The sequence below is a fragment of the Suncus etruscus genome, chromosome 2 (genome assembly GCF_024139225.1).
Source record: "Suncus etruscus isolate mSunEtr1 chromosome 2, mSunEtr1.pri.cur, whole genome shotgun sequence".
NCBI lineage: Eukaryota > Metazoa > Chordata > Mammalia > Eulipotyphla > Soricidae > Suncus > Suncus etruscus.
The window spans coordinates 32,605,539-32,630,482 of NC_064849.1; the positions used below are offsets into that span (position 1 = coordinate 32,605,539).

General features: G+C 46.4%; 2 protein-coding genes and 1 non-coding gene across 4 annotated transcripts in view; all 3 read right to left on the reverse strand.

Moving 5' to 3' along the window:
- LOC126000887 (reticulophagy regulator 2-like) overlaps positions 1 to 24,944 on the reverse strand; it is a 545,054-nt gene that overhangs the window by 423,829 nt on the left and 96,281 nt on the right. The gene's annotated exons all lie outside the window — the stretch shown is intronic.
- Positions 10,162 to 17,678, reverse strand: LOC126000867 (sterol 26-hydroxylase, mitochondrial). 2 transcript variants are annotated; one of them, XM_049768032.1, is made up of 8 exons: positions 17,465 to 17,678; positions 14,826 to 15,025; positions 14,520 to 14,717; positions 12,980 to 13,152; positions 12,010 to 12,176; positions 10,789 to 10,870; positions 10,490 to 10,702; positions 10,162 to 10,396 (listed from the first exon to the last, which is right to left on the reverse strand). In XM_049768032.1, the coding sequence occupies exons 1-8, from the start codon at positions 17,626 to 17,628 to the stop codon at positions 10,277 to 10,279; spliced, it is 1,317 nt and encodes a 438-aa protein (XP_049623989.1). In that variant the 5' UTR covers positions 17,629 to 17,678; the 3' UTR covers positions 10,162 to 10,276. The 2 variants fall into 2 exon arrangements, with proteins under 2 accessions (XP_049623989.1, XP_049623990.1); XM_049768033.1 differs by lacking the exon at positions 14,520 to 14,717.
- LOC126003161 (U6 spliceosomal RNA) lies at positions 16,405 to 16,511 on the reverse strand. The gene has a single exon (XR_007493697.1). It is a non-coding gene; the product is annotated as a U6 spliceosomal RNA (small nuclear RNA).

Here is a 24,944-nt window from a genome sequence, read left to right on the forward strand (position 1 = left end):
CGATCCAGGACCAAAGGTGGTTGGTTCGAATCCCGGTGTCCCATATGGTCTCCCGTGTCTGCCAGGAGCTATTTCTGAGCAGCCAGCCAGAAGTCACCCCTGAGCACTGCCGGGTGTGGCCCAAAAACCAAAAGAAAAAAAAAAAAAAAGAAAAGAAAAGAAAAGAAACAGGTTTGATCCTCCACACTACCTAGCGTCTCTCAAAAACCAGGGCAGGAGTGATCCCTAAGCACCACTGGGTGTCACCCCAAAACAAAACAACAACAGAGATTAAAGACCTCTAAGCCAGGGGTCTCAAACTCAATTTACTTGGGGGCCGCAGGAGGCAAAGTCGGGGTAAGACAAGGCCATATAAGGGATTTTGCTTACCAAATATTCACAATAAAAAATCGCATTAGTGGGGCTGGTGAGGTGGTGCTAGAGGTAAGGTGTCTGCCTTGCAAGCTCTAGCCAAGGAAGGACCTCGATTCGATCCCCCTGCATCCCGTATGGTCCCCCCAAGCCAGGGGCAATTTCTGAGCGCTTAGCCAGGAGTAACCCCTGAGCATCAAACAGGTGTGGCCCGAAAAACAAAAAAAAAAAAAAAATAATAATAATAATAATAATAATAGCATTAGTAAGAAAAAAAATCAGAAAAAAATCGCATTAAACATTTGCATACCCCAAACGAAACTGCTCGGGGTATGCGAATGTTTAATGCGATTTTTTCTTACTAATGCGATTTTTATTGCGATTATTCGGTAAGCGAATAATTGCGAATACTGCAATATTTGAAGGCCGGCCGCGGGCCCCAAAATGTTGTACGGAGGGCCGCAAACGGCCCGCGGGCCTTGAGTTTGAGACCCCTGCTCTAAGCACTCATCTCAGTAATTCAACAAGAGTGATGGGGTTTGCGGATGGGGAGTTGCACCTTCTCAGCATCAGATGACAAGACTGAGGTCTCCTGGGGAAAACCAACTGCCCTCCATGTTGAACCACCTGCCTCCTTGGCAAAGACTTCTCCAGCACTCCCTCCTTGCCCTTGCCCTGCACGAATCTTTGACGTCCCCAGGAATGCCAGGGTGCCATGGCATGAAGGAATTAAGGAGAACAGCTGAGGCCGGCCCAGAGATTCCTAAGCTGAGGTGTGGGGTTACCCCAGGGCCATCTGCTCCATGCACTCGTGGTTCTCCTCCTACCTTACCCAGGACTGGCTGCTGTGGGGCCAGCAGACAAGTTTGGACTGGGATCCTGAATTCCTTGGCTTCAGGACAACCAGGGGTGGCACCCCTCGCTCCCCAGTTATATTTTCCTCCAAGGGAGAAACATTGTCCTCTCAAGGCTGCTCTGCTGAGCTGCAATTTGCAGGACAGCTTGCAGGCGGGGACAAACCTTTCAGTCGTGCCCCCCCCAACACACATGCGCATGCACACACACACACACACACACACACACACACACACACACACACACACACACACACACACACTGATGTTCGTATTTGGATCACCGCAGAGGAAAGTTCCACCCAGAGAGCAGAAAGAACTACACATGGATTGGGCCTGAACAGTTTCACTCCCCTCAAATACCACCAAGCCCTAACTGAAGTTCTACAAGTTCCCGGCGCCTCTGATACCAGAAACTCGAAGGAACCTCTGCAGTTGACAAATGGCCCTTCATTCTCCATGTTCAGACGTTAGTCCACAGAAATGTCTTTTTCATCTCTTGGTTATAGCAAATGAATAAAGATCATATGGCTAATTCTTTTTGTTTTGTTTTGGAGCCACACCCAGCTGTGCTCAAGATTTACTTCTGCCTCCGCACACTGGGATCATTCCTGGTGGTGCCAGTGAACCATTACTGGGTGCTGGGGACCCAACCCCAGTCAGGTAAATACAAGGCAAACTCTCTACCCTTTGCACTCTCTCTCTCTCTCTCTCTCTCTCTCTCTCTCTCTCTCTCTCCTCTCTCCTTCTCTCTCTCTCTCCTCTCTCTCTCTCTCTCTTTCTTTCCCTAGTGCCCAGATGCAAATCTTTGTACAATTCTAATTTAAAGAAATATTCATTTTTCTAAAGCCAAAGATGATTTCTTTCTCTTATTTTTTTTTAACAAGGGAACATTTTATTTTATTTCATTTTATTTCATTTTGGGGTCCACATTCAAAGGTGCTCAGGAATTATTCCTGACTCTGTGCTCAGAAATCATGCCTGACAGGCTTGGGGAATCATATGGAACCCAGCTCCATCCTGGGTCGACAGTGTGCAAGGCAAACGCCCTACTGCTGTGCTATCACTTCAGCTCCCAAAGATGATTTCTTTTATGAACCTTTTCCCCCAAGTGGTAGAAACCACTTCCCACCTTTCCCTGGGCTTCTGCTGGCTGAGGAGGATAGGTCTGCGGTAAGCCATCCAGCCATACCTACTGCTGATCCAGAATCCTTTTGGCCATCTGGTTGCTACTTGATTGGCTACTGATGTTCATGGTCCCAGTAGAAGCTCCACCCTCACCCCCACCTCACCAGGGGGGAAATTTGCATTCTCTAGGCAAACAGAAAGTACCCTCCCAGTGGCATCAGATCCTCCAGTACTCTTTGAGTTATCTCCCGGGTCTTCTCTATTTTCTGATTAGGGGGGCCCCAAGGATGGTCCTAAGCTATCTGGGGACGGTCCTCAGCCATCTGGATTGTAGGTTCAGCACAAGGGTCAGAGGATGCCCAGGGTCCCTGTAATGCAAACTCATCTGTCTGCTTTGGGAAGACACAAAACATTCTGGCTCCTGACCCCCTTACTCATCTGAGCTTCCAGAAGCACCATTGGACTAGCTCAATCTGTTTTTCAAGCTGTATAACAAAGGACTACTGTCTCCTGCTCTTAGCCAGGACCCAGAGATCCCCCACCTACAGCAGCTCCAAATCTCCCTGGGGTGTTTGTCCCTCCCACACCCTGCTTCTCTGGAATCCCAGAAATGTCTCCTGCTTCTGCATCTCAACCCAGAAGCTCATAAACTCTTGCCCCAGTGATGGGGTTGGGAGGATGAGCTTTGTTCTCTGACCCAACACATGTTTTTCTCAATCTACTTTATGTGTCTTGATTTTTGTTACCAATTTTAAGGTCAGGCTTTTGAAATTCCAAAGCCAGAACTTGAACTGTCACCCTCTCCATAACTGGGGTGGGGGTGGTTGGGCTATCCAGCAGGGCCAGAGGCGGGGCAGGACTGACTTTTACTGAGCCGCTCAGCTTCCAGTTCTGATTTTGCCAGAACCCAGAGATCCGGTCTGGTTCCCATCTGATTCCAGTTTTGCCAGAACCCAGAAATTAGAACTGGTTCCATTTCCTGTCCCGGTTTTGCCAAAACCCAGAGGCCTGCACTGGGTTTGGGTTTACATGGGGGATGGGACCATATGGGATAGGATTGGGGTTCTTGCTATGACAGTTTTCATAGGTATGTCAGGCTATGCTATGCCCATTATGGTGGACTCAGAGAAAGCCTAAGGGGTTCAGTCTGTTGAGGTATTGCCACAGGGTGCAGAGTTCAACTTAGAGGCATTTCCTCACTCCTGCTTCCCCAGTTCCTCCTTGAGAAGACTGTATCTCTGTTTCAACCCTTTGCATTCCTTTGGGGCTGGTTGGGGGACAGCAATTATTCCCAATGGGTCCTTCTAGACCCCTCTCCACCAACTCCATTGCCTGTATCAACCTCTTTGTGGTGGCTGCTGGAGGAGTGCCCTGGCCGACTCTGCCCTCCTCCCCACATGAGCAGCACCTGGCTGTGAGGCCTGCAGCAGTGACTGTCCATTAAATTCAGGGCCTCTCTAAAACCCTCCCAAGTGCTGTGGCCTTTGGGCTGGCCCCCCAGAGATGCCTAAACTTGACTGCCTTTCCTACCACAGCCCTCCTGGACCTTTCAACCCTGTGTGCAATAGGGAGTAAATACTTGTTAGTCATTTCCAGAGAGGTCAGATTTCCAGGTTTAAAAGAGAAACTGTGCATAAATTAGAGATTAGGATTCACATGAGAATGAGTGGAAAAGGGAGATTTGGTTCCCAGAAGTAGTAAAATGACCACGTCATTTATGTAAATGAATTGCCATTTATACTACTGGAGAGGACTGGTGTCACAATATGGAAAAGGATACAGGATTCGTTTGTTTTCTCCAAGCACCCTTAAAGGGTTGAGAACTCAGGATAAGGACATGCACTTGACATGCATGTTAAAACAAATAATAGGCACTGGAGAGATTATGCAGGGGGTAAGGCATCACCTTGCACAAAACTGGGTTTGATTTCTTGCACCCTATATGGTCTCCTAAGCTCCAGCACCCCATTGCTCCCCCAAGCCCTGTTGAGAGTGGTCACTAAGACCATTGATGGTTCTATGCTCAGACCTGCAAAGTGCTGCTGGTCTGCTGCACTGGTACTGGGGGTCTCCACGACTACACCAAGGAGCTCTCAGGAGCCATGTATTGCTGGGAATCAAACTCGGGCCCTTGGGTATGCAAGGTTCCTGACCCCTGAGTTATCTCCTTGGTAGTAGCTTGTGTTCATCTTTTTGTGTTGGAGCCATACCCAGTTGTTCTCAGGCTCTGTTTGTGGCTTTTCTCAGGGATCACTCCTGCTTGGTATTGGAAGACCATATGAAAATCAGGAGAACCACACCTTACAGCTACCTGGAAGGCCAGCACTTGTACTATTTCTTCAGTCTCTATAGCTTGTTTTCTTAAATGTTGCATACTCCTGGAAGTAAAAATTTATCAGTATATCCAGTGTTTTCCATCTCCATGCACATGTTTAGAAGTTACATTTATGGCTGTGGATTTCTTTTGGGGGGGGATATGATTTAGTTTTTTGGGACAAGCCTGGAGGTACTCAGAGTTTGCTCCAAGCTCATTTGCTTAGGGGTCACTCCTTGTGGTGTTTGGGGGATCATGTTTTGCCAAGGATCAAACATAGGCCTCCTGCATTCAAAGAATATGTTAAAAAAAAAATGTTCCGCAATGAGTCTCTGCCTGGCCTTGTGACTGTGTTTTGGCACCAATATAGCAATTTGTTTCCAGATCATTGTTATGATTTTGTTTATTTTGATTCTGAGCCACACTTAATGGTGCTAAGAACTGACTATTGGCTTCACACTCAGGGGTCACTCCTGGAGGGTTTCAAGGGACCATATAGTTCTGGGGATTGAACTCAGATTGGCTACATGCAAGGCAAGCACCCTAACTTCTGTACTATCACTCTCTCCCCCCCCCAAGTTATTTTGTTAAATTCCTACCCCACAACTATAGATTCTAACTCAGTAGAAAATTTAGATTGTGGTGGGATCTTACATCACGTAAGATATTTGTCTTGCAGTTGATGATCCTGGTTCTACCCCTAGGAGTATGAGCCCTGCCTGGAGTGATCCCTGAGTATAACTGGTGTGGCCCCAAAATAAATAAATCAACTCCAGGTTGGCTACATAGGAACATGAGATATACACCTGCTAGTCCAAGGTGCAGCTGCCACGGTATCGATGATTGACATCTCGATGTCTACTCACCTGCCATTCTCCTCAGTCTTCCGGTATTTCACTGCTTCATCATTGGGGCTTGGCAGAAGGTGGAGGGGGGCGGAGTTTGGGCCACACCCAGTGGTGCTCAGAGGCTATTCCTAGCTCAATACTCAGAAGTGACCCCTGGCAGTACCCCTGTCACACCTCCCGTGGATCCTCAGGATGCCTTTGTCATTGCCAACTATTTCTGCTATACTTGACTCTGACCAACCTGATCTTCATAGATTTGCTGCAGTTGAAATAAAATTTCTTCCCCCTAACATTTATTCCTTCAAAGTGATGCTGCTTTGGGATAGAGCAAATGCAATAGCAAAGCAAGTTTGCACTTGGCAAACCTGGGTTTGATCCCCAGAATCCCATATGGCCCCCAGAGCATTGACAGGAGTAATTTCATATATACATATATATATACATATACATATATATAATCTTTATTTAAACACCATGATTACAAGATTGATTATAGTTGGATATCAGTCATAAACAGAACACCCCCTTCACCAGTGCAATATTCCCGCCAGCAGTGCCACCCCGTCCTTCTCAACCCTTGCCTGTTTTTGAGACAGGCACTCTACTTCTCTCACTCATTAAGATTGTCATAATAGGGGGCCAGAGAGATAGCATGGAGGTAAGGCGTTTGCCTTTCATGCAGGAGGTCATCGGTTCGAATCCCGGTGCCCCATATGGTCCCCTGTGCCTGCCAGGAGCAATTTCTGAGCCTGGAGCCAGAAATAACCCCTGAGCACTGCCGGGTGTGACCCAAAAACCACAAAAAAAAAAAAAAAAGATTGTCATAATAGTTGTTAGTATAGGTATTTCCCCAACTGCACCATTACTCTTTGTAGTGAGCTTCATATTGTGAGTCGGTCCTTTTGGCTCTCATCTCTATTGTCTCTGAGCATTATTATAATAATGTCCTTAATTTTTCTTAAAAACCATAGATGAGTGAGACTATTCTATGTCTATCTCTCTCCCTCGGATTTATTTTACTCAGGATAATAGATTCCATGTACATTCACGTATAGGAAAATGTCATAGGAGTGAGTAATTTCTGAAAGCAGAGCCAGGAGGAACTTCTGAGCACCATTAAGTGTGTTCCCCACAAAGAAACAAAACAAAGTAAATCTAGTTTCAAAGAGCTGGAGAAGTACAGGTTTCACATCAAATTATCTGAGCAACACCAGGATTCATTCCTGTGCCATGCCAAGAATGAGCCCTGAGCACCATATATGGGTGGGACTACAATCCCCAACCCCTACAACAAAAATAACAACAAAAGGCATGTATAATTCAGTGGTATTTAGGATATTCACGAAGTTGTATGACCATCACCAATATCTAATTCTAGAAGATTGCCATTATACATAAGAAACCTCATATGAGGATGAAGAATGCTCAACAGACTGAGCAAGTGGCCTGGGTTGGGTCCCCTGCACTGCAGGCAGCATCCCCTGAGCACCTGGTATGCAAGGAAACACCACTGACATTCTCTGCCCTCTTTTTCACTGACCACTTGGCCACTTTGTCCATGAAGTTACCTTTCCTGAGCAGTTCCTCTGTGGACTCATGCCATGTGGTCTTATGTCTTTAAGTCTGGGTTCCTTTCCTTACCAGAATGTTTTCAAGTTCTGTCCATATTAAAAGAATCAACATTCTTGTTTTTCTTTGTGTTTTGTTTTGTTTTGTTTTTGTGGGGTTTTTTTGGGTCACACCCGGCAGTGCTCAGGGGTTTTTCCTGGCTCCGTGCTCAGAAATCGCTCCTGGCAGGCACGGGGGACCATATGGGACGCCGGGATTCGAACTGATGACCTTCTGCATGAAAGGTAAACACCTTACCTCCATGCTATCTCTCCGGCCCCTTTGTGTTTTGGAGTGCTCTCAGTGGTGCTCCAGTTTTCTCCTAGTTCTCTGCTCAGAGTACCAAACATCAGAAGCCAGGTATCGAACCTGAGTCAACAATGTGCAATGCAAGTGTGCTCTACTTGCTGTACTATCACTCCTGCTCCCATTTTATGCTTTTAATGCTAACTCCATGCTGTGTTTGTCCAGCATGAGCCACCACTCAGGCTACCAGGCCCCACCACACTTATACCACAGCTGACTCCTGGCACTGTGTACAAAGACCATTTGTTAGGCTAGTATATGTATACTATATGTGTGAGATATGTGTAAGATATAAAAAAGGCTGATTGTTTTGAGAATGATGTATACGATTTAAACTTTGATGTTTTGAATTCTAATCTGAGGTTCCAGCCTCTCTGGTGGAGAAAAATAGAACTAAAGTTTTGTAACTTTTCTCATTTTGTTTTGTTTAAAACAGAAAAGGTGTTGGGGCTAGAGAAATAGTACCGTGGTAGAGTATTTGCCTTGCATGCAGCTGACCCAGGATGGACAGTGGTTTGAATGCTGGCATCCCATATGATCCCCTGTGTCAGCCAGGATCGATTTCTGAGTGCACATCCAGGAGTAACCCCTGAGCACCACCGGGTGTGGCCCCAAAACAAAACAAAACCAAACAGAAAAGGTGTAAATGTAAGGTGAACCTAGATAAAATCCTAAACAAAGGTTTCCACCAACTTCCTCTCCCTGGTAACCTCTTCTTTTGATATGTAATAGCCCACCTGCATTACTATACCTTCCTCCGCCTGGTTTTGGGAATTGGTTCAAATAAAGAAAGGAGTTCTGGCTTGGGAATTGGGAGAGAGAGTACATGGCAGAGAGCCATAAAACAAAATTCAGGCTGATTCCAGCTAATCTTTTGACTGGTTTTGTATTATTTCTCCACCGATACCCTGCTTCATCAGACCCATCTGCTTAAGGGACTAGAAACACGGTGCCTGGGGCAGTCTCACCATGTGTGGATTGTCTTTATTTTACACAGGAGTAGCCCCAAGTACTGCCAGCTGAAGAGATAGCATGGAGGTAGGGCATTTGCCCTGCATGCAGAAGGACAATGGTTCGGATCCCGACATCCCATATGGTCCCCTGAGCCTGCCAGGAGCGAATTCTGAGCATAGAGCCAGGAGGAACCCCTGAGCGCTGCCCCCACCCCACCCCACCCCAAAAAAAAGAAAGAAAAGGAAGGAAGGAAGGAAGGAGGGAGGGAGGGAGGAGGGAGGGAGGGAGGGAGGGAGGGAGGGAGGGAGGGAGGGAGGGAGGGAGGGAGGAAGGAAGGAGGAAGGAAGGAAGGAAGGAAGGAAGGAAGGAAGGAAGGAAGGAAGGAAGGAAGGAAGGAAGGAAGGAAGGAAGGAAGGAAGGAAGGAAGAAGGAAGGAAGGAAGAAGAAGGAAGAAAGAGAAAGAAGAAAGAAAAAGAAAGAAAGAAAGAAAGAAAAGAAAAAAGAAAGAAAGAAAGAAAGAAAAAAGAAAGAAAAGAAAGAAAGAAAAAGAGAAAAAAAAAAAAGAAAGAAAAGAAAGTTTGATTTCCAGCCTCCCATATGGTCCCGAGCCTACTAGGGTTAATTCCTACGTGCAGAGCCAAGAGAAAGCCCTGAACACTGCCAGCTATGAGATGGGAGGCAGAATGAAAACAGGGAGGAAACTCCTTATTTGGGGACACAGCTGGTATTGTTCAGGGGTCATCCCAACAGTGCTCCACCCCCAGTGGTAATCAAGGGTTCCTTGTGGCATGATTTGGGGCCATTCATAGTAGTACTGGGGGGCTATTTTTGTTTTATGTCAAACTTGTGATTCTCAGGCCACAAAAACTCTTAAACCCTGAGCTATTTCTACACATACACACACACACACACTATATATATATATATATATATATATATATATATATATATATATATATATATTATTTGCCAGAAGAACCATGAGAGATATGGACTAACTCTTGAGTCAAAGCCATAGCAACTGCCTGTCCCCTAATGCTTGCCAGGCTGCTCTTGGGGTCCATTAATGCCCAAAGGTGTCCTAGTACTAATTTCTGTAGCCTGCCCAGATGCTTCTGTGACACTAACAGTATCTTACTGTTGTAGCTAAAGCTTCTGTTCAGAACAGGGGCAACTGCAGTGCCTTGAACTGCTATCAATGGCCAAAAAGCTGCAGCTCTCACTGCTGACTGAGCAAATAAGCACTAGCTTTGCATCCAAATGCAGAGGAGGCACTAGTTTCTGGGTCCACAGAAGGAGGCAATAATTTCAGCAGGGACAGATGTTGCAATGTCTCCCATCAGGAGTCCCAAATGGGGAACCATCTAGGATAGCACATGCCTGTCATGCACAAGACCCTGAATCAGATCTCAGTAATGTCAGTCCCCCAAAACCCCAGTTCAAGCACCACTGAGTGAAGTCCTGGTGACCTAAATAGTACTTGGGCCCCAGAACTACCTCTCTTAAAAACTTAAAAGATTCTTTTTGTTTGTTTGTTTGTTTGTTTTTGTTTTGGGGCCACAACTGGCTTTGCTCAGGGGTTACTCCTGGCTGTTTGTTCAGAAATAGCTCCTGGCAGGCATAGGAGACCATATGGGACACCAGGATTCGAACCAACCACCTTTGGTCCTGGATCGGCTGCTTGCAAGGCAAACGCCACTGTGCTATCTCTCCGGGCCCAAAAGATTCTTAAGCAGAGAGAATATTCTCCAAACCCAGAAGGGGTATAGAGTAAAGAATGACAAAGTTCAGGCTCCAGTTCTCAACAAAAGTGCTTTAATTCTTCGTCCACGAAGATCTCCACAGGAAGACCAATGGGTCTTCAGAGGGGAAAGGATGATGTGGGACAGAAAGGAAGGCCAGGATCAGGTGTCTCAGGGCTGTCGCTGCAGCAAGTGCAGGCTCACCTTCTTACTGGGAACCATAACTATCCGGGACATCTCCTTCACCTCCCCAGTCTCAGGGGCCAGGACTATCTTGTACTGCTGAATCAGCTGCAAGGGAAACCAGGGCAAGTTTGGAGCCCTCCCCATGCCCCTGAGACCCGGCCCAGGTCCACCCCACTTCTGCTGCTGCTCCCCACTCACCCTGGACAGCACCAACTGCATCTCCAGTTCCGCCAGCCTGCGGCCCAGGCAGGACCGGACCCCATAGCCAAAGGGCAAGGAGCCAAAGGCATGGAGCACCCCAGGTTTCTTTGAGTGACTGTCCTTTAGCCAGCGCTGTGGTTGGAAGTTGTTTGGCTCTGGGAAGACACTCTCGTCCCGGGACACCACGTAGTGGCAGAAAACAAAATGGGTCTGGGTAGAGATAGGAGAAGAGACTCATGAAGGAAGTGTGGCAGGGACCCCCCACCTGGCATCCCAGTGCTCTCCTCCCCACTCACATTCTTGGGACAGAAGAAACCACCAACTTCTATATCCTTTTCTGTGATGATGCGGGAGTTAATGGGAACCACTGGGTAGAGGCTACAGAAGAAATGAAACACTGAAGTTGAAATTTAACCATGAAGCTGGTGATTGAGCACTTGTCTTGGATTTGTAAGACCCTGGATTTGAGTTGATACCAAAGGGTGTCCCAGAGCAAGTCAGGAGTGACCCCTAAACATCACCAGTTGTATCCCCCAAAATGAACAAAATATATTATGACCATAGAGATAGTACAGTGGGTAGAGGGCTTGCCTTGCATGGGATAAACCCGGATTAAATCTCTGGCATCCCTGAAAGTACTAAGAAATGATTTTTGAGTGCAGAGGCAGGAGTAACCCCTGAGCACCAGTAGGTATGGTCCAAAAACAAAACAAAACAAAACAAAAATATCCCAAAAAATATGGCCAAAAAGAGAACAGTGGATAATGCACTTGCCAACCCAAGTTCCATCTCTGGCATCACCTATGGTACCTCAAGCCTAAAAAAATGAACAATAAAAATTCCAAAAATTAAAGTACAGTTCTGGGGCCAGGGAGATAGAGCTAGTGGTTAAGCATGTACTTAGTATATGTATATGCTGAGTTTGGTCCCTGGCATCACCAACGCCCAAGCACTATTGGATGTGACCTAGGAGTCTCTGGGCAGAGATGCCAAGTCTGTCCCCTCTTCTTCCATCTCTGTCCTCAAACCACCACTGGGGGTGACCCCTATATATTAAAAGCAAAATGAAACAACAACAAAAATAAGCTCGAGTGTGGGCTTTGTATTTGGGCCACACCCTGCAGTGCTCAGTGTTTTCTCCATGCTCAGGGATCAACCCTGAGGGGACTCAGGGGACCCTACTTGATGCCAGAGATCAAATCTAGTTGGTTCTTGTGCAAGGCAAGCACCCTACCTGCTGTACTATCATTCCAGCCCAAGAGGCCCACTTTGATTTCCAGCACCAGAGAGTTTTCACACCAGGAGTGACCCTTGAGCACTAAGCCAGGAAAGCAGCCCCTGGTTCTCACCAGGCATAATCCCAAATCACAAATAATCAAAGGTGGGCTGAACGTCTACACCATTAGCCTTACCTCTCTGTTCCCCCAGGTCCCTCTTTGCCCTCCCCCTTGGCCCAGAAACAAACCCTTTGTAGTCCTAACTCTTGAATCCCTGGTGCTCCCGCCATCAGTACCTACCGTAGGGTCTCCTTAAACACAGCCTTAAGCAGGGGCATACGGGCGAAGTCCTTGTGCTGAGGCTTTTGGCCTGCTGGCACCACACCCACCACCTCCTTATGCAAGGCTGCCTGCAGCTCAGGATCCTTGGAGAGGTGGTACAGGGCCCAGGTCAGTGTGTTTGATGTCTGTGAGGGAGAGGAACAGAGAAAAAGTGAGGGCAGTTCTGGAGAAGAGGCCAGCAAGGGAGCGAGAGTGTGTGCCTGACAGATGATAAGCACATGTCCTGAGTCTGGCCTAGAGAGACGTAGACAATCATCACAATACCCCAGATCCCCATAAATGGAATAGGGACAACAGACCTTGGGACAGAGATCCCATTCTTTGATAGCATAAGGGGTCAGGAGCAGAGAGTGACCCAGTGTAATTAGAGGATGAGGAAAAAGTAGTGCAGAGGTGTCTGTGAGCAGCCTATAGAATAGATGACAGGTGATGTTCCTGAGGGGCCGGAGTGATAGCGCAGCAGGGAGGAAATTTGCCTTGCACATGGCTGACCTAGGTTCAATCCCTGGCATCCCATATTGTTCTTCAAGAACTACCAGGTGTGATTCCTGAGTGCAGAGTCCGAAGTAACCCCTCATCATCTCTGAGTGTTGTCCAAAAACAATATCAATTACAACAATAATAAAAAAAAAAGAATGACATTCCTAGAGTCCCAGTCAGGCTCTGGACAGGACTAGAAGGAACCATCTCCGGGCCTGGGAGATGGAGCAAGGAGCTGGAGCCTTCCTTGAGGGAACCCTGGATTCCTTTCCCTACAGGCATAAGAAGCAGGCACCCATCCACCTTGGCCACTCTCCAGGATTTCCATACACCCTGTGCCAAAGAAGCAGCAGCCTGTGTGTTTCTGTGGTGTGTGTAGGGGCAGGGGAAAGGGATTGGTTCAGACCAGAAGCTGGGAGTTCTGAGCTCTCATCAGGCCAGCACATACCGTGTCTACACCAGCCAGGATTAGCTCTGGAAAGCTGCCTATGGCCTCCACAGGGCTGAGGAGGTCGCTGCTCAACAGAAAGTGCAAATAGCCAGATATCTGCACCCCATCTGGACCTGAGGCCTGCAGTTTGGCTGTTGTCTCTTTGATTTTCTGATCAATCAGCATCTTCCCTGCAGAGATTGCAAGCCAAGATCCAAAATCAAGATCATTCAAAGGAACTGACAGGGGCCCAGGAGGAGCAGTTCAAGCCCCATATCTAAAAATGTCTAGCCCCAGGATAATGGCCCAGCTAACAGTCAGCTCCACCCAAAATCCTCGAGATGCTACTCCAGGCTCAGTCCCTCTGATCAAGTCCTAGAACTGGCCTGGCCTCTCTCTTCCCAGGATTGGTTAAAATGTTTTACAGATGTTGGGACCAGAGAGATAGCACAGCAGTAGAGCATTTGCCTTGGAAGCAGCCGACCCAGGAAGGACAGTGGTTCGAATTCCGGTATCTCATATGGTCCCCCATGCCTGCCAGGGGCAATTTCTGAGCACAGAGCCCAGAGTAACCCCTGAGCACTGCCGTGGGGTGTGACCCAAAAACCAAAAAAAAAAAATTTTTTTTACAGGTGTCTCACTTTCTTGACCTGATGGGCTCTAAGTATTTTATAGATAACTCATTCTTTGTGGGATTGGTTCAAAGAATTTGTATACATCTCACTCCCTTTTAATGATTGTCTCAAAACATGTTCCTTGCATCTCACTTGCTTCCCAGAACTGGTTACACATCTTCTGCTCACCAACTTTCCAGAATTAAGTCATCTACAGAAAGAAAAAACTTGCTACCTTGGTAGCCCACAAACATACAATAGATAGTTTTTCCCAAATGCTGGACTGATTATTTCTCTGGAAACCTCCACTGTGTCAACCTGAATTGCTTGCCTTTTTTTTTTTTTTTTAGTTTTGGGGCTGCACCTTGCAGTGCTTGGAGGTTTCTTTTGGCTCTACACTCACTAGAATCACTTCTGACGGGGCTCAAAATGCCATGGATCAAAATCAAACTCTGGGAGCCAGAGCAGTGGTTCAAGTGGTAGGGCGCCTTGCTCGTGCTAGCCTAGGATGGACCACAGTTCAATCTCCTGGCATCCTATTTGGTCCCCAAAGCCAGGAGCGATTTCTGAGCACATAGCCAGGAGTAACCCCTGAGCATCACTGGATGTGGCCCAAAAACAACAACAACAACAACAAATATATATATATATATATATATACATACATACATACACACACACACACACACATATATGTGGACAGCCACATGTAAAGCAAGTTGCCCTGCTTGTTCTGCTCTACCCTACACGTCTCAATCTTCTGATAAATTCACTCAGACCCAGCAAGGTCCAGATCCAAGTTTCTCCTCTCCCTTCACCAAAGAATCTTTTGGTGATTCTTCAGCAAAGAATCTGAGGGTCCGAAAAGTGCCAGAAAGCACATAAATGCAGAGACCCTGTGACATCAGCACCCCTCACACATACTTCCTGCCCGGACATCTCACCAAAATCAAAGATGTTGTTCCAGCCTTCCATGTACCATTTCCAGAAGGGCAGCACAGAACGAGTCCATTTGGGGAGGAAGGTGGTATAAACTGAGTAGCGGAACATTTGCTGCACAGATTGGATGAAGGTTGTGGTGTCCTGGGGAATGGACTGACCCAAGCAGCCCACGCGTTTCTCAAACAGGATGTAGCAAATGGCTGGCAGTGCACAAAGACCATTAGAGGATGCAGGAGGGGGGCATCTGAGTAGGGGGGAGCCCCAAGCTCGATGCCTCCCCACCCCTCACCGGTGCTTCCAACAAGTACCTTCCAGGGCAAAGTTATAGAGTTGGTGCGCTATGTCCGTCACTTGGGTCCCAGAGGCACTACTGATCCGTAGCTGCTCCAGCCGGACCAAAAAGTCATCGATCACCTCATTCAGTACGTCCGTGTAAAGCGCAGCCTCTGCTGGCTTCAGCATCCGCTGGTTCAGAGCTTGGCGCAGCTGGTACCACTCGTGGCCCTCCCTGTTGGGAACGAATGGATGCAGCTACACCCATATGCAGTGGGAGTTGGCGACAATGAGATTGTACCACTCAGACTCTTGGAAATTTCAGCCATCAAGATGCAAGATTCCGGGGCTGGAGCCATAGCACAGTGGTAAGGCATTTGCCTTGCCTGTGGCCAACCCAGGACGGACCCGGGTTCGATCCCCTGAATCCCATATGATTGCCCGAGCCTGCCAGGAGGAATTTCTGAGTGTAGAGCCAGGAGTGAGCCCTGAGTGCTGCCAGGTGTGGCCCCAAAACCAAAATCAAACAAACAAAATAAAAAAAGATGCAAGATTTCAGAATCAACCACACTGGTGGATGTTGTAACATCTCCCAATCACAAGACGTCACGTGTGTGCTGGGATCAACCCTAGAGTCTTGCACTTGCAAAACATATTCGCTGCCACTGAGACATAGCGGTGGTCAATATATAGTCCTGGGCTGGATTAACGGTTTCCATTCTATTCAGGGTATTTCTTTGCTGATACTTGTTACTCATTGGATGGAAGCACTTTTGGATTGAAGCACCTTTTGGATTGGTACCTTAGGCCACCTGTTCTCCCCTGGGTGTGGTCTTTGGGTTCCCAATAAATCCCCCAGGGTCTCAGGAAGAAACTGCTTGCAGTTTCAGTTTTCCATCATTGAGCTATCTGCTTGCTAGGAGTGGACGGCTTGCTGTGGAAGTCCCTGAGTGTTTTATCTCCTTAATCATATGTGGATTATTTCCTTCATCAGTGTTTGCTTCCAGAGCCAATCCCTAATCCCCTGGGTATGAGGCTTCTGATTCAGTACTGTATTTTTCTACATTAAGCAGGAAAGAACAGGGGCTGAATAGATAGCATGGAGGTAAGGCGTTTGCCTTTCATGCAGAAGGTCATTGGTTAGAATCCCGGCATCCCAAAAAAAAAAAAAAAGTTTAAAAACAGTTAACTTATTAAAACTTTTTTTTTTTGTTTTTGGGCCACACCCAGTGGTACTCAGGGGTTACTCCTGGCTGTCTGTTCAGAAATAGCTCCTGGCAGGCACGGGGGACCATATGGGACACCGGGATTCGAACCAACCACCTTTGGTCCTGGATCGGCTGCTTGCAAGGCAAACGCCGCTGTGCTATCTCTCCGGGCCCCATTTTTTTATTTTTTAATTAAAAAATTTAAAAACATTTTTAAAACCTAAAGAGCTAGTAAGAAACTTGGCTTGGGAGCCAGAGAGGTGCGCTAGAGGTAAGGCGTCTGCCTTGTGAGCGCTAGCCTAGGACGGACCATGATTGGATCCCCTGGCATCTCATATGGTCGTCCCCCCCCAGCCAAGGGCAATTTCTGAGCGCATAGCCAGGAGTAACTTCTGTTTTTTTTTTTTTTAATATGGAATGCTTCACAAATTTGCATGTCATCCTTGCACAGGGGCCATGCTAATCTTCTCTGTATCATTCCAATTTTAGTATATGTGCTGCCGAAGCGAGCACAGGAGTAACTTCTGAGCATCAAATGGGTGTGGCCCCAAAACAAAACAAAACAAAACAAAAAAACAGGAACTCTTTGGGGCCAGGGAGATAGCATGGAGGTAGGGCATTTGCCTTGCATGCAGAAGGATGGTGGTTCTGAATCCCGGAATCCCATATGGTCCCCTGAGTCGGCCAGGAGCGATTTCTGAACACAGAGCCAGAAATAATTCCTGAGTGCCCCCAGGTGTGGTCCCCAAAATAAACAAAACAAACAAAACAAACAAACAAATGAGGTTGGCATCTTTTCAACCATGATGTGGAATAAAAGTCATAAAAAGATTCTAGAGACATCTTAGAAATACACCTGTCCAAACTTCCTGGGGCTGGAGAGATAGTATAGTGAGTAGGACACTTACCTTGCGTGTGGCCAATTTGATCCCCTCCACCATATGGTCCCCAAGCCTGCCAGGAGTGATTCCTGAGCACAGAAGAAGGAGTAAGCCCTATTCATTGCTGTCTGGGTGTGACCCAAAACAACAATAAAAATAAATAATTAGGGCCACCGAGACAGCATGAAGGTAAGGTGTTTGCCTTCCATGCAGAAGGACGGTGGTTTGAATCCCGGCATCCCATATAAATCCCCTGTGCCTGCCAGGGGCGATTTCTGAGTGTAAAACCAGGAGTAACTCCTGAGCACTGCCAGCTGTGACCCCAAAACCAAAAATAAATAAATAAATAAATAAATAATAAATTTCCTGTCTTACATATGAAAGATAGAAGGCAAGAAGGGGAACTATTCATTTTCCAAAGCTGTACCATATATGCTGTGGAAAGTCAATGAACAAATCCTGGCCTTCCTCCACCCAGCACAACCCACTGCTTTCTAGATTAAAAATCAGGCTCGGATATCCAGGAGATCCTTCTCTGCCATCACCCACTAGAGGCCCATAGACACATTCCCTGGGCTGGCTCACGTGGTAAAGGGCCCATAGGCCACGCCTTGCTGGATCCGGTGTTCTTTCCACAGCTCCATTTTATCGCGCGTTGGGTACTTGCCCTCCTGCCTCATCACCTGCTCCAGCAGCGGGGGACTGGCCAGGTTCACGAGGTAGTCCTGGCCGACCTGAGTCGACCACATTGGGCCATACTTGGCCTTGTTCAGCGCCTGTGAAGTTCAACCAAAGATGAATGATCATGGATGGACCAGTCAGATCAGCAACTTCTGGGTAGAAGAGGATCAAGTAGGGTTAGCTTGACCAACCTGAGTCAGTGGGGTAGGTATGCAGGAGAAAGTCGTTAGGGTGGCTCTGTGTCCCTGATGGAGAACAGAGACTCATAATAGTACAGGACTTAGAATCCTGAATGCAATGAGTATCTGGGTATGAGGGGTGGAGAAATGAGTGTGGGAAATGGATGTGTGACAACTCAGATATAGTTATTTGGAATCCAAGGAGTTTTATTTTGTTTTGTTGTTATCAAGGTATTAGTTTAGAATAGTGTTGATATTATTGTTTTATACACACACTAATGTCAATGCTCTTTGCCTTAACCTTACCAGAATGCCAAGATATCTCAACCAGTACCTAAGTTCTTTCTTGACAGCCTCTTTACATCCTCAGATCATGGTTTTATTATTGAGTGTATCTCAGAGTCAATTCCATTATAGATGGTCTAATCTCTTGCTTGATTTTGTTTTGTTTTGTTTTGTTTTGTTTCGGAGCCACACTTGGTGGCCCTCAAGGGTTACTCCTGGTTCTACGCTCAGAACTCACTCCTGGAGGGCTCAGAGGACCATATGAGTGCCAGGAATCGAACCAGGTAGGTTGTAGGTCTGTTGCATGCAAGGCAAATGCCCTACCACTGTGCTATGGGTCTGGCCCCTCTTGCTTGATTTCTTTACATGTCCCCAAATAAGTGAGATCATCTGGTATTTGTCTTTTTTTTGTTTTTGTTTTTGTGTCACACCCAGCGGCACTCCTGGTGGGTTACTCATGGCTCTAAGCTCAGAAATTGCTCCTGGCAGGCTTGGGGGATCATATGGGATGCCAGAATTCAAATCACCATCTATCCTGGATTGGCTGCTTGCAAGACAAATGCCCTATCTCTGTGCTATCTTTCCGGCCCCTGTCTTCTTCTTTCTGATTCACTTCATGTAGTATGACACCCTTTCAATACATGTAGCATGCAACAAGATTCCATCTTTACTCAGAGCTAAGTAGTATATTCCATAATATATCTACACCACAGTTTCTTCCCCTATCATCTGTTGTGGGGCATTTGGGATTAGTACCAGATCTTGTATAAGGTAAATGATACTGCCATGAATATAGGTGTGCATATGTCCTTTCAATGAAAGTTTAGGGGGTCGATGCCCAGGAGTGAAATTAAGTGTTATGTAGAAGTCCTATTGTTCCTTTTTAGATGGGATAATTTTAATCTACATAAGCATAACATATCTAAATGGATAGGGCTTACCAGAGTTTATAGTCTTTATAACATTTACTCATTTTCATTTACTTTGTAAACTCTACCACATTACTGAAAATTAACCTATAGTTCAATGAGTTCAAGTGCACAGGAAGCTCTATAATTAATGTGTTGTTTTGGGGTCACACCCAGTGAAGTTAGAACATATTCCTGGCTCTCAGTCCTCTCACTCAGGGGTCACTCCTAGAGGATCTTGGGGGATTCAACAGGATACCAGGGATCAAAGTCTGGCCGTCTGTGTGTAAGACCAAGTGCTTTACTCACTGAACTATCTCTCTATTCTTTATAGTTTGGAGGAGCCTCCAAACCATTTTTCAAAGAGCCTGGAATTCAGGGTTTTAAAGAAATTGGGCCCTTTCAGGAGGTGTAGGAGTATGACAAATATCTTTTATCAAAGTATTTCATCAACTATGACAAATATTTGCTGTCAAATCTCATTGTGAAAAAAGACAAAACACAATGAAACTACAAGAAAGGCCAGAAGCAAAAAATGGAAGTTGAAATTAAAATCTAAACTTCACAATGTGGTATGATCAAAAATGAGAAATAGGGGCCAGAGTGATTGCACAGCAGTAGGACATCTGCCTTGCATATGGCCAACCTGGGACAGACCTGGGTCTATCATCGGCAACTCACATGGTCCTGCGACCCTACCAGGAATGATTTCTGAGTGCAGAGCCAGGTGTAACCCGTAAGTACCACGCCACTGGGTAGATGTGACCCAAAAACAAACAAACAAAAGAGAGAGAGAGAGAGAGAGAGAGAGAGAGAGAGAGAGAGAGAGAGAGAAATAGAGGGGGCCAGAGAGATGTCCAATGAATAGGGCATTTGGCCTTGCATGCAGCCAACCCCATATGGGTGAACACTACCATGAGTGCAGAATAAATCCTAAGAATCTCTAGGATCTTAGATTAAATAAATAAACAGGGGGGCCAGCAAGGTGGCGCTAGAGGTAAGGTGTCTGCCTTGCAAGCGCTAGCCAAGGAAAGATTTCGACCGAGGTTCGATCCACCGGCGTCCCATATGGTACCCCCTCCAAGCTAGGGGCAATTTCTGAGCGCTTAGCAGGAGTAACCCCTGAGCATCAAATGGGTGTGGTCCGAAAAACCAAAAATAAATAAATAAATAAACAAACAAACAGGGAGATATAGGCATATATTGATATGCTGGGGAGCTTTTTTTGATTTTGTTGTTTGGTTGGTTGGTTTTGGGCCACACCAAGTGGCACTGAGACTACTCCTGGTAGGCTTGGGGACCATATGGGATACCAGGGAACAAAACCCAATCAGCTATGCACAAGGCAAACACTCTCCCTGCTGTGCTAGCACTCCAGCCCCAATATGCTGTTTTGAGTAGCATAATTCTTTTATGTCTTAATCTCAGAATTTTTAAAGTATTGGACAATTAATATGCATAACACTTGACATTGCTGGGGCCAGAGAATTAGCACAGCAGTAGGGTATTTGCCTTTCATGTGGCTGACCCAGGACAGACCTTGGTTGGATCCCCAGGTCCCATATGGTCCCCCAAATCAGGAGCAATTTCTGAGCGCAAAGCCAGGAGTAACCCCTGAGTGTCACCGGGTGTGGCCCAAAAAAACAAACAAAAACAAACAAAAAAAAAAAACAAAAAAATCTGGCATTGCTATGAATGTTTTAGAGTTGTTGAAAATAAGGAATAGGGCCCGAAGAGATAGCACAGCGGCGTTTGCCTTGCAAGCAGCCGATCCGGGACCAACGGTGGTTGGTTTGAATCCCAGTGTCCCATATGGTCCCCCGTGCCTGCCAGGAGCTATTTCTGAGCAGACAGCCAGGAGTAACCCCTGAGTACTGCCGGGTGTGACCCAAAAACCAAAACAAAAAAAAACAAAACAAAAAAAAAAAAAAGAAAAGAAAAGAAGGAATAAAATGAATATAATTGAGGGTTTTTTTTTGGGGGGGGGGCCACATCCAGTGACCAGGTGTGTCCTGAATCTGCCATGTGCAAGGCAAATGCCCTACTGCTGAGCTATTGCTCTGGCCCCAATATAATTGGGTTTTAAGCAATTAAATAGAAAATAAATCTATAAAAACTTGAGATTAGGGGCCGGGCGGTGGCGCTGGAGGTAAGGTGCCTGCCTTACAAGCGCTAGCCAAGGAACGGACAGCGGTTCGATCCCCCGGCGTCCCATATGGTTCCCCCAAGCCAGGGGCGATTTCTGAGCACATAGCCAGGAGTAACCCCTGAGCGTCAAACGGGTGTGGCCCAAAAACCAAAAAAAAAAAAAAAACAAAAAAAAAACTTGAGATTAAATGTAATGATTAAGATACACCTATAATGGGCCCGGAGAAATAGCACAGTGGCGTTTGCCTTGCAAGCAGCCGATCCAGGACCAAAGGTGGTTGGTTTGAATCCTGGTGTCCCATATGGTCCCCTTGCCTGCCAGGAGCTATTTCTGAGCAGACAGCCAGGAGTAACCCCTGAGCATCACCGGGTGTGGCCCAAAAACCAAAAGAAAAAAAAAGATACACCTATAAATAAAAGAAAACATAGCAGAGGGGTTAGGAATACAGGGGTTAGGTGCTTTGTTTTGTATACCATTGACCCTGATTTGGTCTCTGGAAACACATGGTCCCTGAGCATGGCTCAGATATGGCTCTGAGGCCCCCAGCACACTGCCGGGTAATCTCTAGTACCTCCCAGGTCAAGCAGTACTGCATCTTTGCATCCATGAATTAAACTGCTAGCCTAGTTGGCCAAGAATTATTTAGACTTCCAGAGCACCATTTGGGAAACCTCCAAAAGAAACAAAGCATATGGGAGGCAAGTAGGGAACTTGTTGTGCATACAGTTGACAGGGTTTAATACCTGGTGCCCCATGTGGCCCTGAGCACTGCCAGGAGTGATCTCTGAGCACAGACCCAGAAGTAATCCCTGAGCATCACCTAGTGAGATCCAAGAAACAGAAAAGAAAAGGAAGAGAAGGCCCAGAGAGATAGCATGGAGGTAAGGCATTTGCCTTGCATGGAGAAGGTCAGTGGTTCGAATCCTGGCATCCCATATGGTCCCCCGGCCTGCCAGGAGCTATTTCTGAGCATAGAGCCAGGAGAAACCCCTGAGCACTGCCAGGTGTGACCCAAAAAAAAATAATAAAAATAAAAAAGAAAGAAAAAGAAGAGAAGAAAGGAAGGGAGGGACGGAGGGCGGGAGGGACAAAGGGAGAGAGGGAAGGAAGGAAGGAAGGAAGGAAGGAAGGAAGGAAGGAAGGAAGGAAGGAAGGAAGGAAGGAAGGAAGGACGGAAGGACGGACGGAAGGAAGGACGGAAGGAAGGAAGGAAAAATAAGAGAACGGAAGAAAGGAAGTCTTTAGGCATTTCTAAAAGCAGAGGGGAGGGCAGGAAGGGAATGAGAAGAGAGAAGGAAGAGGAGGGCAGAAGAGGGGAAGGTTGGGGAGAATACATCCATATCACTTTGTGGGGAAGGTCAGAGAAAAAGTACAGTGGATAGAGTTTGCCTTGCACAGGGTTGACCAAGGTTCAACAAATGAAAAACTTAGTAATTCCTAGGAGAATTCAACAAAAACTCTTCAGTCTGTTATCAACCAAATGGTCATGTTCCTAGAGAACAACCTTGAAGCACCTCTCAGAGTCCATGTCCACTGGATTCACACTGACCTCTAAGGAGACCTGCCTGTAAAGCAGGTGGATGGAAACAGATTTTGCTCAATAGTTAATTGTTAACTCCAGTTATTTTCTAGAACAGCCAAGCACTATCAGATTTTGTCCATGAACGTATAAAAGATGATGCAGCCATCTAGTTGGAAGACAATTTGTTTGTATTTAGTTTGTTTTTCAGTTTTGGGGCCACATCCACGATGCTCCGGGCTTATTTCTGGTTCTGTGTTCAGGGATCACTCCTGGCAGGTTTGGGAGACAATATGGAATGCCAGGAATCAAACTCAAATCCGCCATGTGCAAGGCAAGCACCCTACCTTCTATACTATCTCTTAGTCCCAATTTTCCCAATAATAGAACAACTATACACACATTTCTGAACCAAGTATGGTGCAATTACAGAATAGAAACCTGTGTCACAATCAGAATACAAAGCATTGGTTGTTATAGCAAAGGTGGCCAGCTGGCCTAGAAAGATGGTTAATGGAAAGGCAGGCAATCTTTAAGAAAAAATATAGCATAATTCCTATTGCCCTTTTGGGTGGATTGGGGGTCCACACCTGATGGTGGTCAGGGCTTATTCCCGATTCTGCACTCAAGGATCAATCCTGGAGGACTCAAATAATCATATGGGATGCCAGGAATCTAATCTGGATCAGCTGCATGCAAGGTAAGTGCCTTATCTGCTGTACTTTTGCTCCAAGCCCTATTTCCTATTGCTTCTTTTTTCATTTGTTTTGTTATTGTTGCTGTTGTTTGGTTTTTGGGCCACACCCAATGGTGCTCAGGGGTTACTCCTGGCTCTGTGCTCAGAAATCACTTTTGGCAGGCTCAGGGAACCATATGGGATGCTGGGAACTGAACCACTGGCCGCGTGCAAGGCAAACACCCAACCGCTGTGCTATTGCTCTGGTCTTTTCCTTTTGCTTCTAAGAATGTATGTGTAGACCTTGCGATTAGAATCAGATTGTACAATTTGCAAATACTAAGCTCCATTCCCAGAGCTACATAAACCTCTAAACACCACTCAGTGGGCTGAGTACTACAGGGCATGGCCACCCCCACCCTTGAGCACTTACTTGAAAGGTCCTCATGACTCCTCCAAGGATACCATCATTTGCATTTACTTTCCTAGAGAAACACTGATTGATGGATCAGAAACTCTTGCAAGAGGCCAGAGCAATAGTATAGCAGGAAAGACAGCTCTGCACTCAGAAATTATTCCTGGCAGAATGGAATGCCGGGGATTGAGCCAAGGTCAGTTATGTGCAAGGCAAACACTCTTCCCACTATACTATCTCTCTGGCCCCTAAAAGTTTTTTTTTTTTTTTTTTTGGTTTTTGGGCCACACCCGGTAACGCTCAGGGGTTACTCCTGGCTATGCGCTCAGAAGTCGCTCCTGGCTTGGGGGACCATATGGGACGCCGGGGGATCAAACCGCGGTCCGTCTCCTAGGCTAGCGCAGGTAAGGCAGGCACCTTACCTCCAGCGCCACCGCCCGGCCCCTAAAAGTTTTTTTTAACCTGAAGAGATTGTCTTCTACTGCTAAAAAAAAAAATGTGTTAAAAAGAAACTCTTGCAAGGGGCCAGAGCAATAGTATAGTGAGGAAGGCAAAGCATGCCTTTCAAACGGTTGACCCAGGTTCAATCCCTGGCATCCCATATAGTTCCTGAGCCTGCCAGCAGTAATTTCTGAATGTAGAGCCAGGAGTAACCCCTGAGTGCTGCCAGGTATAGCCCCAAAATAATAACAAAAAGACAAGAGAAAGAGAGTCTAAAGGCAGCAAGAGGGCGTTTGCCTTGCATGTGGCTGACCCAGGAGGGACCCAATTTGATTCCTGGCATCCCATATGGTCCCCCAGCTGCCAGGGACCCAATTTGATTCCTGCATCCATATGCCCAGCTGCAGGAGCATTTCTGAGTGCAGAGCCAGGAGTAACCCCTGAGCACCCCTGAATGTGATCCAAAAACCAATCAATCAATCAATAGATAAAGTTAATTCACTTGTAATAATTTATTTATAAATTATAAATAATTTACTTACAAATCAATCAATAAATAAAGTTAAAAATAATAAAGGCAGCGAGAGATGGCACCAGAGAGATAGTATAGCAGGTAAGGCTTGCATGTGGCTAACCCAGATTTGGTCCCAGTACCCCATATGGTCTCAAAAGTCCTATCAGGAGTGACACCTCAGTGCAGAGCCAGAAGCAAGCTCTAAGCAACATGGGTATGCCCAGATCTCCTCCCATAAAAGAAAGGAAAAAAATAAATAAAGGCAGGAAGAAGAAAGTTTTTCTGAAACAGTAAGTCA